General features: G+C 47.5%; 1 protein-coding gene and 1 long non-coding RNA gene across 3 annotated transcripts in view; both read left to right on the top strand.

The window, feature by feature from the left end:
* The window catches only part of LOC144502391 (uncharacterized), a 680,705-nt gene that overhangs the window by 285,666 nt on the left and 381,166 nt on the right, over positions 1 to 13,873 (top strand). The gene's annotated exons all lie outside the window — the stretch shown is intronic.
* Positions 1 to 13,873, top strand: part of pip5kl1 (phosphatidylinositol-4-phosphate 5-kinase-like 1) — a 65,348-nt gene that overhangs the window by 16,118 nt on the left and 35,357 nt on the right. The window contains exon 2 of the mRNA XM_078227523.1: positions 9,734 to 9,925. Within this exon, the coding sequence (XP_078083649.1) occupies positions 9,734 to 9,925 (192 nt within the window). The remainder of the gene's footprint in view (positions 1 to 9,733; positions 9,926 to 13,873) is intronic.

Raw genomic sequence — 13,873 nt, 5'->3', positions numbered from 1 at the left:
TGGGAGAACATGCAAACTCCACACAGCCAGTGACCCTAGCCAGGAATCGAAACCGGGTCCCTGGCGCTGTGAGGCAGCAGTGCTAAGCACTGTGACACCGTGCCGCCCAATCACTAATCATTAATCTCTAGTTGAGTACAAGAAGTCTTTCCTCGCGACACAATCAGTAAGGATAGGCAGCAACACCTCCTCCACGATCATCCTCAACACCGGTGCCCCACAAGGCTGTGTTCTCAGCCCCCTACTATACTCCTTACACACCTTTGACTGTGTGGCCAAATTCCCCACCAACTCGATTTTCAAGTTTGCTGACGACACCACCGTAGTGGGTCGGATCTCAAACAATGACGAGACGGAGTACAGGGATGAGATAGAGAATCTGGTGAACTGGTGCGGCAACAATAATCTCTCCCTCAATGTCAACAAAAGGAAGGAGATTGTCATCAACTTCAGGAAGCGTAGTGGAGAACATGCCCCTGTCTACCTCAACAGAGTTGAAATAGAAATGGTCGAGAGCTTCATGTTTTTAGGTGTCCAGATCAGCAACAATCTGTCCTGGGCCCCCCATGCCAACACTATAGTTAAGAAAGCCCAACAATGCCTCTACTTTCTGAGAAGACTAAGGAAATTTGGCGTGTCAGCTACGACTCTCACCAACATTTACAGATGCACCATAGAAAGCATTCTTTCTGGTTGTATCACAGCTTGGTATGGCTCCTGCTCTGCCCAAGACCACAAGGAACTATAAAATATATCCATCACGCAAACCAGCCTCCCATCCATTGACTCTGTCTACGTTCCTCGTTGCCTCGGCAAAGCAGCCAGCATAATCAAGAACCCCATGCACCCCGGACATTCTCTCTTCCACCTTCTCCCGTCGGGAGAAAGATACAAAAGTCTGAGGTCACTTACCAACCGACTCACGAACAGCTTCTTCCCTGCTGCTGTCAGACTTTCGAATGGACCTACCTCGCATTAAGTTGATCTTTCTCTACACCCTAGCTATGACTGTAACACTACATTCTGCACTCTCTCATTTCCTTTTCTATGAAAGGTATGCTTTGTCTGCATAGCGTGCAAGAAACTATACTTTTCACTGTATACTAATACATGTGACAATAATAAATCAAAATCAAAACCCTTGGTTCTTTCACCAATTACGTTAAACCTTGCCCTCTGGTTATCAACCCTTCAACAGCTGGACAGTTTCTCTATCTAAACCCTTTATAGCTTTGACCAACTCCATCAACCCTCCTCTCTTCTTCTGTAAGGACAGTAGCCCCAGCCTGTCCACATCACTGTAATTCTCATCATTTTGGTTGGGGGAGGCGGTGCTATTGTCACTGGACTAGTTAACCCAGAGACCCAGGGTAATTCTCTGGGGACCTGGGTTCGAATCCCACCACGGCAGAAGGTGAAATTTGAATTCAATTTTTTTTTCAATCTGGAATCAAACGTCTAATGATGACAATGAAGTTTTATAAGTTTATTTATTAGTGTCACAAGTAGGCTTAAATTAATACTGCAGTGAAGTTACTGTGAAAATTCCCTAGTCGCCACACTCCGGTGCCTGTTCGGGTACACTGAGGGAAAAGTTAGCACGGCCAATGCACCTAACCCGCACGTTTTTTGGACTGTGGGAGGAAATCGGAGCACGCAGAGGAAACCCACACAGACATGGGGAGAACGTGCAAACTCCGCACAGACAGTGACCCAAACTGGGAACTAAACCTGGGTCCCTTGGTGCTGTGAGGCAGCAGTGCTAACCACTGTGCCGCCCCAACCATTGTTGACTAATAAAAAAAACCCCATCTGGTTCACTAATGCCCTTTAGGGAAGAAGATCTGCTGTCCTTACCTGGTCGGGCCTACACGTGACTCCAGAGCCACAGCAACACGGTTGACTCTCAACTGCCCTCAGCTGAAAATCAATTAGGGATGGTAGTAAATTCCGGCCCAGCCAGAGACCTCCACATCCCATGGACAAATACAAAGTGCTCCCTCCCAAGTTCTTTCTTATAATGATGTGGAGGTGCCGGCGTTGGACTGGGGTGGGCACAGTAAGAAGTCTCACAACACTAGGTTAAAGTCCAACAGGTTTATTTGGAATCACGAGCTTTCGGAGCGCTGCCCCTTCCTCGGGTGAGTGGAGAGGTAGGTTCACAAACATGGCATATATAGACAAAGACACAATTGCAAGATAATGGTTGGAATGCGAGTCTTTACAGGTAATCAAGTCTTTACAGGTACAGACAGAGCGAGTGGAGAGAGGGATAATCTCCACTCGCACTGTCTGTACCTGTAAAGACTTGATTACCTGTAAGGAATCGCTTTCCAATTATCTTGCAATTGTGTCTTTGTCTATATGTGCCGTGTTTGTGAACCCACATGTCCGCTCACCTAATGAAGGAGCAGCTCTCCGAAAGCTCGTGATTCCAAATAAACCTGTTGGACTTTAACCTGGTGTTGTGAGACTTCTTACTTTTGTGATGCCCAGAATTGGATCTGATACACTCAGTCATTGAACGGCAGCGGGATTGGATCTGGGTGCGTTTTGTGTTGAAGATTTGATGCTCATTTTGTAGCCTGAGCTTTCTTCCATTATTTGTGTTGTCCGTGGAGGACCCACAGCAGCTCTGACATCAGAAGGCCCTTTAGTTATGGGGCTGGAAGGAGAAGATGTATTTCTAATCAGCACTTTGCTTCCCTTCTGTGTGGGGAAAGACAAAACAATGGAAAGAGAGATCGTCACCAATAGTACAATAACTTGCTTTCAGAATTACAACAGCACAGTGTTTGCTGGCTTCAATTAAATATGACGCATTGCACTTTGCGAATCAGAGCTTTGGAGACACAGCCTTATTCAGAATGCAGCCAGCTCCTGTTGCTCAATGAAGATTCTAGTCCGTGATTGGTAAACTTGCCTTTTCCTGATCTGTAACAATGAGTTCATGTTCTTTAGCTCCACGATGAATAACTAGGCCCTGCAATTCTTGTGGGGAAACGATGACTTTCCCAGCATTATCCCAGGAGGAGACTGGGAGGAAGGCCCTTGGTGTAAAGTGGGAATGGTGGAAACAATATAAAGTAGGCACTGCCTGCTTATGGTACTGGCTGCACCGCTGCTCCCCAACCCCCCCCCCCCCCCCCCCCCCCCCCCCCACTGATGGTTGTGCAGGTTTCTTGCTGGAAGCTGAGTTGAGGCAGATACTGTCTAATGTTTAGAAGAATGAGGGGAGATCTAATTGAGGTGTGCAAGATTATGAGGTGGATTGACAAAGTGGACGTGGAGAATGTAATGACTTCAATCAGGCTATTAAGGTTGGCCTTTTGGAATATGAACTCCCTGATTAAGGATGTAATTGATGGGCGGATCAGGGAGTCTTTGCTTTGTATTTAACCAGGAGTGTCAGTTCCTCTGGCACCCCCGGAGATGGACTGCTGACTGATAGCACTCTGTGTACCGCTATTAGAGTTTGTGAAGAAAGGGGTTTTGGTGAAGGGACTTCTGCCTCCGAGACTATTACTGAGAGGATGTTGCCTCTTGTGGGGCAATCTAGAATGAGAGGTCATAGTTTTAGACTAATGGGAAGCAGATTTAAAACAGAAATGAGGAGGAATGACTTGACTCAAAGGGTGGTGAATCTGTGGAATTCACTGTCCCAGAGTGCGGTGGATGCCGGGATACGAAGTAAATTTGAGGAGATAGACAGATCTTTAATTAGTAATGGGGTTGAAGGGTTATGGAGAACGGGCAGGAAGGTGGAGTTGAGGCCAAGACAAGGTCAGCCATGATCGAATTGAATGGTGGAGCAGGCTCAAGAGGCTGAATGGCCACCTCCTGCTCCTCGTTCTGATGTTCTCAGGATGTGGGCGTCGCTGGCAAAGCTAACATTGGTTGTCCGCTCTGGCAGCCTGTGTGCTGAAAGGTGCTCTGCCACAGGGCTACTCGTTATATGGAAATATGTAAAATTCTACAGCACAGCAACAGGCCATTCGGCCCAATGGGTCAATGCTGTTGTTTCTGTTCCACACAAGTTCTGTTTCCACTTTAATCTAACCCCCATCAAGATATCATCCATTTCACCCAGCCATGGTGAAAGAGTGGCAGTTCATTTCCACATCCCGATGGTGTGGATTTGGTGGTGTTATTCCCATGAAGATGCTGGCCTGCTCCTTCCAGATCAATGATGGGCAACCTCGGCTAGTGAGTGGGCCTCCTTCATCTCAGTGCTCGCAAGATTGCAATCGGGCTTGTTCACTCGCTGTGACCTCATGAATAACATTAAATACCTTTTAATACACGCCGAATATTTCATTATCATTTATATACTGATAGAACTGTCATCAACTTCAAGTGGTAAAAATAAATAAATACTTACACTTTGAGCATGCACCTCCCTCCGCATCCAATGATATGAGTTAGGATATAAGACCATAAGACATAGGAGCAGAAATAGGCCATTTGGCCCATCGAATCTGCTCTGTCATTCAATGAGGTCTAACAGCTTAACTCTCATCTCTCAATGCTGTGCGGGTCAGGTTGATTGGCCATGCTAAATTGACCCTAGTGTCAGAGGTAAATATGTGGGGTTAAGGGAACAGGGCCTGGGTGGGATTGTGGTTGATGCAGACTTGTTGGGCCGAATGGCCTCCTTCTGCACTGTAGGGATTCTATGATTCTATTGTGAGCAATCACCACACACCTCACTTCACTTAAAACTACACTGACGGAAGTTAGTGGAATGTGGCAATCCTATGTGTGGGCAACAGTCAATAAAATGTCTAATGGGCTGTGCTCCGAACCTTGGTGGGCCACACATTACCCCCGGGGCCGCAGGTGGCCCCCCGGGGCCGCAGGTGGCCCCCCGGGGCCGCAGGTGGCCCACCGCTGATGTGGATGGTGGGGGTTTCAGTTTTGAGAGGTGTAGCTGAAGTTGGCATGACGGAGGTAGTGGATGTTTAAGGTGATGGATGGGGGGCCAATCAAACGGGGCTGCTTCGTCCTGGATGCTGTTGAGCATGAGTGTTGTTGGAGCTGCACCCATCCAGGCAGGTGGGGAGTATTCCATTACACTCCTGACTTGTGCCTTGTAGATGATGGAGAGCTGAGTTGCACACCTGCAGAGTTTTGAAGGGTATTAGAGTCATAGAATCATAGAGTCATAGAGGCTTACAGCATGGAAACAGGCCCTTTTCCCCAACTTGTCCATGCCGTCTTTTTTTTAAAAAAACTCCTAAGCTAGCCCCAATTGCCCGCTTTTGGCCCATATCCCTCTATACCCATCTTACCTATATAACTGTGTAAATGCTTTTTAAAAGACAAAATTGTACCTGCCTCTACTACTGCCTCTGGCAGCTTGTTCCAGGCACTCAGCACCCTCTGTGTGAAAAAGTTGCCCCTCTGGACACTTTTGTGTATCTCCCCTCTCACCTTAAACCTATGCCCTCTAGTTTTAGACTCTTCTATCTTTGGGAAAAGATATTGACTATCTAGCTGATCTATGCCCCTCATTATTTTGTAGACCTCTACAAGATCACCTCTCAGCTTTCTATGTTCCAGAGAAAAAAGTGCCAGTCTATCCAGCCTCTCCTTATAACTCAAACAACCAAGTCCCAGTCGCATCCTAGTAAATCTTTTCTGCACTCTCTTTCTAGTTTAATAATATCCTTTCTATTATAGGGTGACAAGAACTGTACACAGTATTCCAAGTGTGGCCTTACCAATGTCTTGTACAACTTCAACAAGATATTCCAACTCCTGTATTTAATGTTTTGACCAATGAAACCAAGCATGCTGAATGCCTTCTTCACCACTCTGTCCTCCACTTTCAAGGATCTATGAACCTGTACCCCTAGATCTCTGCTCTGTAACTCTCCCCAACGCCCTACCATTAACTGAGTAAGTCCTGCCCTGGTTCAATCTACCAAAATGCATCACCTTGCATTTGTCTAAATTAAGTTCCACCTGCCATTCGTCTGCCCACTGGCCTAATTGATCAAGATCCCGTTGCAATCCGAGATAACCTTCTTCACTGTCCACTATGCCACCAATCTTGGTGTCATCTGCAAACTTACAAACCATGCCTCCTATATTCTCATCCAAATCATTAATATAAATGACAAATAACAGTGGACCCAGCACTGATCCCTGAGGCACACCGCTGGCCACAGGCCTCCAGTTTGAAAAACAACTCTCTACAACCACCCTTTGTCTTCTGTCATCAAGCCAATTTTGTGTCCATTTAGCTACCTCACGGATCCCGTGAGATTTAACCTTGTGCAACAACCTACCATGCGGTACCTTGTCAAAGGCCTTGCTAAAATCCTTGTAGATAACATCAACTGCACTGCCCTCATCTACCTTCTTGGTTACCCCTTCAACAAACTCAATTAACGTAGGACGATGCAATATCTTCAGTTTAGTAGTAACACTGCTGCCCATATCATGTCAGATCATATATTTGGGTGGCACAGTGGTTAGCACTGATGCCTCACAGCACCCGGGACCCAGGTTCAATTCCCGGCTTGGGACACTGATTGTGTCTGTGCGAACTCTGCACATTCTCCTCGTGTCTGCGTGGGTTCCCTCCGGGTGCTCCAGTTTCCTCCCACAGTCCAGAGATGTGAGGGTTAGGTTGATTGGCCATGCTAAATTGAAACTAGTGTCTGGGTATTAGCAGGGTAAATACGTGGGGTTACGGGAATAGGGCCCGGGTGGGATTGTGGTCGGTGCAAACTTGATGGACCAAATGGCCTCCTTCTGCACTGTAGGGATTCTATGATTCTATGAGATCAATCATGATCTCACTGAACGTTGGAACCGACTCGATGGGGCAAATGGCCTACTTCTGCTCCTACGTCTTATGGTACTATATCCTAACTCCCATCAAGTCCTGTTCATCCACCACCCCAGTGCTCACCGACCTACTTTGGTTCCCCGTCCAACTACACAGGTTTTAAAATTATTTCTCATTGCCATGGCCTCAGTCCTCCCTATCTCTGTCACCGAGGATGGTAAACCTGTGGAATTCTCGACCACAGAAGGCTGTGGAGACTAAATCACTGAATATACTTAAGAAGTAAATCGACTTCCAAACACTATAAAGGCGTCAAGTTGTTTGTGCAGAGTATGGCTTTGAGATAGAGGATCAGCCATGCTCATGTTGAATGGCAGAGCAGGGCGTCTCTTTCCCCCCCCCCCCCCCCCCCCCCCCCCCCCCGCCCACCCCGCCCGATGATATTCCTCCGTTTCTGGTCTCCCGCACTTCCTCAGTTCTCTTCCTTCCTTCCATCGTTGTGCCTGAGCTTTCAGCCATCATTGTCCTAAGCTGCGCAGTTTCCTTCCTGAACATCTCCACTTCTCTACCTCTCCCTACGCCTTTAAGACTGTAATGACTTCAATCAGGCCATTGAGGTTGGCCTATTGGAATATGAACTCCCTGATTTGAGGAGTCAATTGATGGGCCAATCGGGGAGTCTTTTCCTTGTATTTAACTGGGAGTGTCAGTTCCTCTGGCACCCCCGGAGATAGACTGCTGACTGCGAGCACTCTGTGTACCGCTGTTAGAGTTTGTAAATAAAGGGATTCTGATGAAGGGATTTCTGCCTCCGATGACTTATTACAAAGACCCTCCTTAAAACCCCCTGACTGAACCCTTGGTCGCCTTTCCTAACATCACATCCTTTGGTTCAGTGCCAATGCCGTGAATAGAGATTGGACTGAGCCCCATTGGCGCTCAGTCCAATCTCTATTCACGGCAGCGGGACTGGAGAATCCCGGCGTGAACGGCCAGAGGATTCCGGCCAACGTTTTGTAGAAAGTGCTCCTGTGAAGCATCTTGGGACATTTCACTGTTAGCCGTGAAATCAAAATACTTCAGTCTTCTTCTGTTTGAAGTTTATTGATTAGTGTCACAAGTAAGGCTTACATTAACACTGCAGTGAAGTTACTGTGAAAATCCCCTAGCTGCCACACTCCGGCACCTGTTCGGGTCAATGCACCCTAACCAGCACGTCTTTTGGACTGTGGGAGGGAACCGGAGCACCCGGAGGAAACTCACGCAGACACTGGGAGAACGTGCAGACTCCACACAGACAGTGACCCGAGCCGGGAATTGAACCCGGGTCCCTGGCGCTGTGAGGCAGCAGTGCTAACCCACTGTGCCACCGTGCTGTTGGTGAGCTGGCTTAATTCTGAGGGCTTGCCATCTGAAATCTTCATTCCTGATTTGTTATCAGCCGCCTTTTCCTGATTTGAGGAGCTGAATTTATCAATCTGAATTCCACACTAATGTCAATCTTTAGGTCCCTTGTCTTCTGAAAGCCACGAGAAAGCTGCACTTTCAGTACTTTTGCTGACCTAAATTAACCTCAACGTCACAACGTCGGGCTGGCTGGTGTTTCTCAGAATCATAGAATCCCTACAGTACAGAGAGGCCATTCGGCCCATCGAGTCTGCACCGACCACAATCCCGCCCAGGCCCTACCCCCATATCCCTACATATTTTACCTGCTAATCCCTCTAACCTACGCATCTCAGGACACTAAGGGGCAATTTTATCATGGCCAATTAACCTAACCCGCACATCTTTGGTCTGTGGGAGGAAACCGGAGCACCCGGAGAAAACCCACGCAGACACGAGGAGAATGTGCAAACTCCACACAGACAGTGACCCAAGCCGGGAATCGAACCCAGGTCCCTGGAGCTGTGAAGCAGCAGTGCTAACCACTGTGCTACCATGCCGCCCAGTGCTAACCACTGTGCTACCGTGCAGAAGGAGGTCATTTGGCCCATCGAGTCTGCACTGACCACAATCCCACCCCGGCCCTATCCCCATAACCCCACCTAATTACCCTGCTAATCCCCCTGACACTAAGGGCCAATTTAGCATGGCCAACCCACCTTGCAGCTTTTTATAGAACCTTAGTTAGGCCGCACTTGGAATATAGCGTTCAATTCTGGTCGCCACACTACCAGAAGGATGTGGAGGCTTTGGAGAGGGCACAGAAAAGATTTACCAGGATGTTGCCTGGCATGGAGGACATTAGCTATGAGGAGAGGTTGGAGAAACTTGGTTTGTTCTCACTAGAACGATGGAGGTTGAGGGGCAACCTGATAGAAGTCTACAAGATTATGAGGGGCATGGACAGAGTGGATAGTCAGAAGCTTTTTCCCAGGGTGGAAGAGTCAATTACTAGGGGGCATAGGTTTAAGGTGCGAGGGTCAAGGTTTAAAGGAGATGTACAAGGTGAGTTTTTACCCAGAGGGTGGTGGGTGCCTGGAACTTGCTGCCGGGAGAGGTAGTGGAAGCAAATATGATAGTGACTTTTAAGAGATGTCTTGACAAATACATGAATAGGATGGGAATGGAGGGATATGGTCCCCGGAAGGGTAGGAGGCTTTAGTTCAGTCGGGCAGCATGGTCGGTGCAGGCTTGGAGGGCCAAGGGCCTGTTCATGTGCTGTAATTTTCTTTGTTCTCTTTGTTCTCTAACCCACACATCTTTCTTCCCCTGCCGCAGGTATTAGCTCTGTAGACACTGTAGCACTCAGGGTGAGATTGCCGGTTGAGGTTGCGTGCCTCGTGGCCGGGTTAATTTCTTGGTTTCTTGCTTTCTGATGGATAACAACCCTGCAGTAATTTATCACCATCTCTCTGGGTCCCAGCTGCGTAAATAACGGAGAGGGATTCAAGGCACTAACATATTTTGATGTTTTTTTTCTCTTTGCAGACAGACAGCCAAGAGGCCAATGTCAACCAAAAATCAGCTGCAAAGAGAAAGTTTCTGTGGCGAGTCAGACAGAAGTGGAAACTGCTGGGTCTGTTTGAGATTGACCATGATCATGAGTTTTATGAGTTTACCTGTATGCTGAAAGAGGGATTGACAGCTGCTGTGCAAGTCTCCATCGACAATCCACAAATGGTAAGGTTAACCAGAGTGTCCACTCGCATCACCACGCCAGCCAGTGAGTGGGCAATGGGTCAGGCCCTATGGCAAGCAGCCTGCTTTACGGCAAACAGTGTCTGTTTGTTCAGAACACAGCAAACAGAGGGCGGCACGGTAGCACAGTGGTTAGCCCTGCTGCCCCACAGTGCCAGAGATCCGGGTTTGATTCCCAGTTTGGGTCACCATCTGTGCGGAGTTTGCGCATTCTCCCTGTGTCTATTTCCTCCGGTTTCCTCCCACAGTCCAAAGATGTGTGGGTTAGGTGGATTGGCCATGCTAAATTGACCCTAATGTCAGGGGGATTAGCAGGGTAAATATGTGAGGTTATGGGGATAGGGTCTGGGTGGGATTGTGGTCGGTGCAGACTCGATGGGCCGAATGGCCTCCTTCTGCAGTGTAGGGATTCTATGATAATACTTGCCCAGCAGAGTCTGTTTATTTGGCAAATGGAAGTTCCATCAACTACACCATTCACTTTTGACCAAAATCATAGCTGCTTATCCTGATAAAAGCAAGGGTTGTTCCCGCAGCAGAATGCAGTGAATCATAGAATCCCGACAGTGATTCCCGACAGAGAATCTACTAAACTTTCTGATTGGCTGCAGGAAGACAGTGGGCATCTTGGGCAACCAATGGTGGGAGTTTGGGAGCAGGGCGGTCATGCAGCGACATTCCAGGAATATATCCAGCCAAAGTTCAGAGGTGGTTGCCAGCGGGCAGCTGATGTGGCACAGCGGTTAGCACTGCTGCCTCACAGTGCCAGGGACCCAGGTTCGATTCCGGTCTTGGGTCACTGTCTGTGTGGAGTTTGCACGTTCTCCCCATGTCTGTGTGGGTTTCCTCTGGGTGCTCCGGTTTCCTCCCACACCCCAAAGATGTGTGCATTAGGTGGATTGGCCATGCCAAATTGCTCCTTAGTGTCCCAAGATGTGTAGGTTAGGGAGATTAGTGAGGTAAGTACGTGGGGTTGTGGGGATCAGGTCTGGGTGGGATGCGCTGTTGGAGAGTCAGTGCAGACTTGATGGGCCAAATGGCCGCTTTCTGCACTGTAGGGATTCTATGAATTCCATGGAAGCATCCAACTAGAGTTGGCAAACCTGAGAGAGATGATGGATACTCTCTCTCTCAGTTGGTGCTCTATTAACTCCGGCACTTTACTCACCCCCAACTCCGTATCGAGGGATCGGAGTTGCCGTGTGCTGACTGAGATGGCAACTAACAGGGCCAGCGCGTGTGGATCCAATCCAGTTTATCTTGGACAACGAATGCTCCACGCTGCATACTAATGGACATCTCTATTTCTATTCATTAGAAGCGCAAAGGTGTGTAGCTTAGGAAACATAACTGCAGATTGATTGTAAGAGCTTAGAAAGCAATATACATACACAGGTTTCCAATCAGAGGAAGTATCTCACGGCAGAGTTTCTACTCAGTCAATGGGAATCCTCCTATTCTATGGAGAAATGTTCAGTGTTGTTGGAGCTGCTCTCACCCAGGCAAGTGGAGAGTATTCCATCACACTTCTTGACTTGCGCTTTGTAAATGGTGGACAGGCTTTGGGAAGTCAGGTGGTGAGTTACTTGTTGTCGAATTCCCAGACTCTAACCTGCTTTTGCAGCCACAGTATTTACGTAAGGACGTAAGAACTAGGAGCAGGAGTAGGCCATCTGGTCCCTCGAGCCTGCTCCGCCATTCAATAAGAGGGCGGCACAGTAGCAGAGGGCGGCACGATAACACAGTGGTTAGCACTGCTGCTTCACAGCTCCAGGGACCTGGGTTCGATTCCCGGCTTGGGTCACTGTCGGTGTGGAGTTTGCACGTTCTCCTCGTGTCTGCGTGGGTTTCCTCCGGGTGCTCCAGTTTCCTCCCACAGTCCAAAGATGTGCCGAATAGGTTGATTGGCCATGCTAAAATTGCCCTTAGTGTCCTGAGATGCGTAGGTTAGAGGGATTAGTGGATAAATATGTAGGGATATGGGAGTAGGGCCTGGGTGGGATTGTGGTCGGTGCAGACTCGATGGGCCGAATGGCCTCTTTCTGTGCTGTAGGGTTTCTATGATTTCTATAAGATCATGGCTGATCTTTTCGTGGACTCAGCTCCACTTACCCGCCCGCTCACCATAACCCTTAATTCCTTTACTGTTCAAAAATGTATCTATCCTTGCCCTAAAAACATTCAATGAGGTAGCCTCAACTGCTTCACTGGGCAGGGAATTCCACAGATTCACAACCCTTTGGATGAAGAAGTTCCTCCTCAACTCAGTCCTAAATATGCTCCCCCTTATTTTGAGGCAATGCCCCCTAATTCTAGTTTCACCCGCCAGTGGAAACAACTTCCCTGCTTCTATCTTATCTATTTCCTTCAAAACTTTATATGTTTCTATAAGATTCCCCCTCATTCTTCTGAATTCCAATGAGTATAGTCCCAGTCTACTCAGTCTCTGCTTATAAGCCAACCCTCTCAACTCCGGAATCAACCTAGTGAATCTCCTCTGCACTCCCTCCAGTGCCAGTATATCCTTTCTCAAGTAAGGAGACCAAAACTGTACACAGTACTCCAGGTGTGGCCTCACCAGCACCTTATACAGCTGCAACATAACCTCGCTGTTTTTAAACTCCATCCCTCTAGCAATGAAGGACAAAATTCCATTTGCCTTCTTAATTACCTGTTGAACCTGCAAACCAATTTTTTGTGATTAATACACAAGGACACCCAGGTCCCTCTGCACAGCAGCATGCTGCAATTTTCTACCATTTAAATAATAGTCAATTTTGCTGTTATTTCTACCAAAATGGATGACCTCACATTTACCAACATTGTACTGCATCTGCCAGACCCTCGCCCACTCACTTAAACTATCTATATCCCTTTGCAGACTTTCAGCGTCCTCTGCACACTTTGCTCTGCCACTCATCTTCGTGTCATCTGTAACATTCTGTAACACTTGGTTCCCAACTCCAAATCATCTATCTAAATCGTAAACAATTGCAGTCCCAACACTAATCCCTGAGGCACACCACTAGTCACTGATCGCTAAACACAAAAACACCCATTTATCCCCACTCGTTGCTTTCTGTTAGTCAACCAATCCTCTATCCATGCTAATATGTTATCCATAACACCGTGCACCTTTATCTTATGTAGCAGTTGTTGGTGCGGCACCTTGTTGAATGCCTTCTGGAAATCCAGATACACCACATCCACAGGTTCCCCGTTATCCACCGCACTCGTAATGTCCTCAAAGAATTACAGTAAATTAGTCAAACATGATCTTTCCTTCATGAACCCATGCTGCGTCTTACCAATGGGACAATTTATATCCAGATGTCTCGCTATTTCTTCCTTGATGATAGATTCAAGCATTTTCCCGACTACAGAAGTTAAGCTAACCGGCCTATAGTTACCCGCCTTTTGTCTACCTCCTTTTTTAAACACATTTGCTGTTTTCCAATCTGTGGGAACCACCCCAGAGTCCAACGAATTTTGGTAAATTACCACTAGTGCATTTGCTATTTCTCCCGCCATCTCTTTTAGTACCCTGGGATGCATTCCATCAGGACCAGGAGACTTGTCTACCTTTCGCCCCATCAGCTTGCCCAACACTACCTCTTTCGTGATAATGATAGTTTCTAGGTTCTCACCTGCCATAGCCGCCTTGTCATCAATTTTTGGCATGTTATTTGTGTCTTCCACTGTGAAGACCTGCATAAAACGCCTGTTCAATGCCTCAGCTATTTCCTCATTTCCCGTTATTACACCCCCTTCTCATCCTCTAAAGGACCAATGTTTACCCTCGCCACTCTTTTTCGTTTTATATATTTATAGAAGCTTTTACGATCTGTTTTTATATTCTGAGCTAGCTTACTCTCATAATCCATCTTACTTTTCTATAGCTTTTTTGTGGCTTTCTGTTGACCTTTAAAG

This window comes from Mustelus asterias, chromosome 13 (genome assembly GCF_964213995.1).
Source record: "Mustelus asterias chromosome 13, sMusAst1.hap1.1, whole genome shotgun sequence".
NCBI classification, from domain to species: Eukaryota; Metazoa; Chordata; class Chondrichthyes; order Carcharhiniformes; family Triakidae; genus Mustelus; species Mustelus asterias.
The sequence above is the reverse complement of the archived record's forward strand: the minus strand, read 5'-3'. Positions and strand labels throughout refer to the sequence as shown.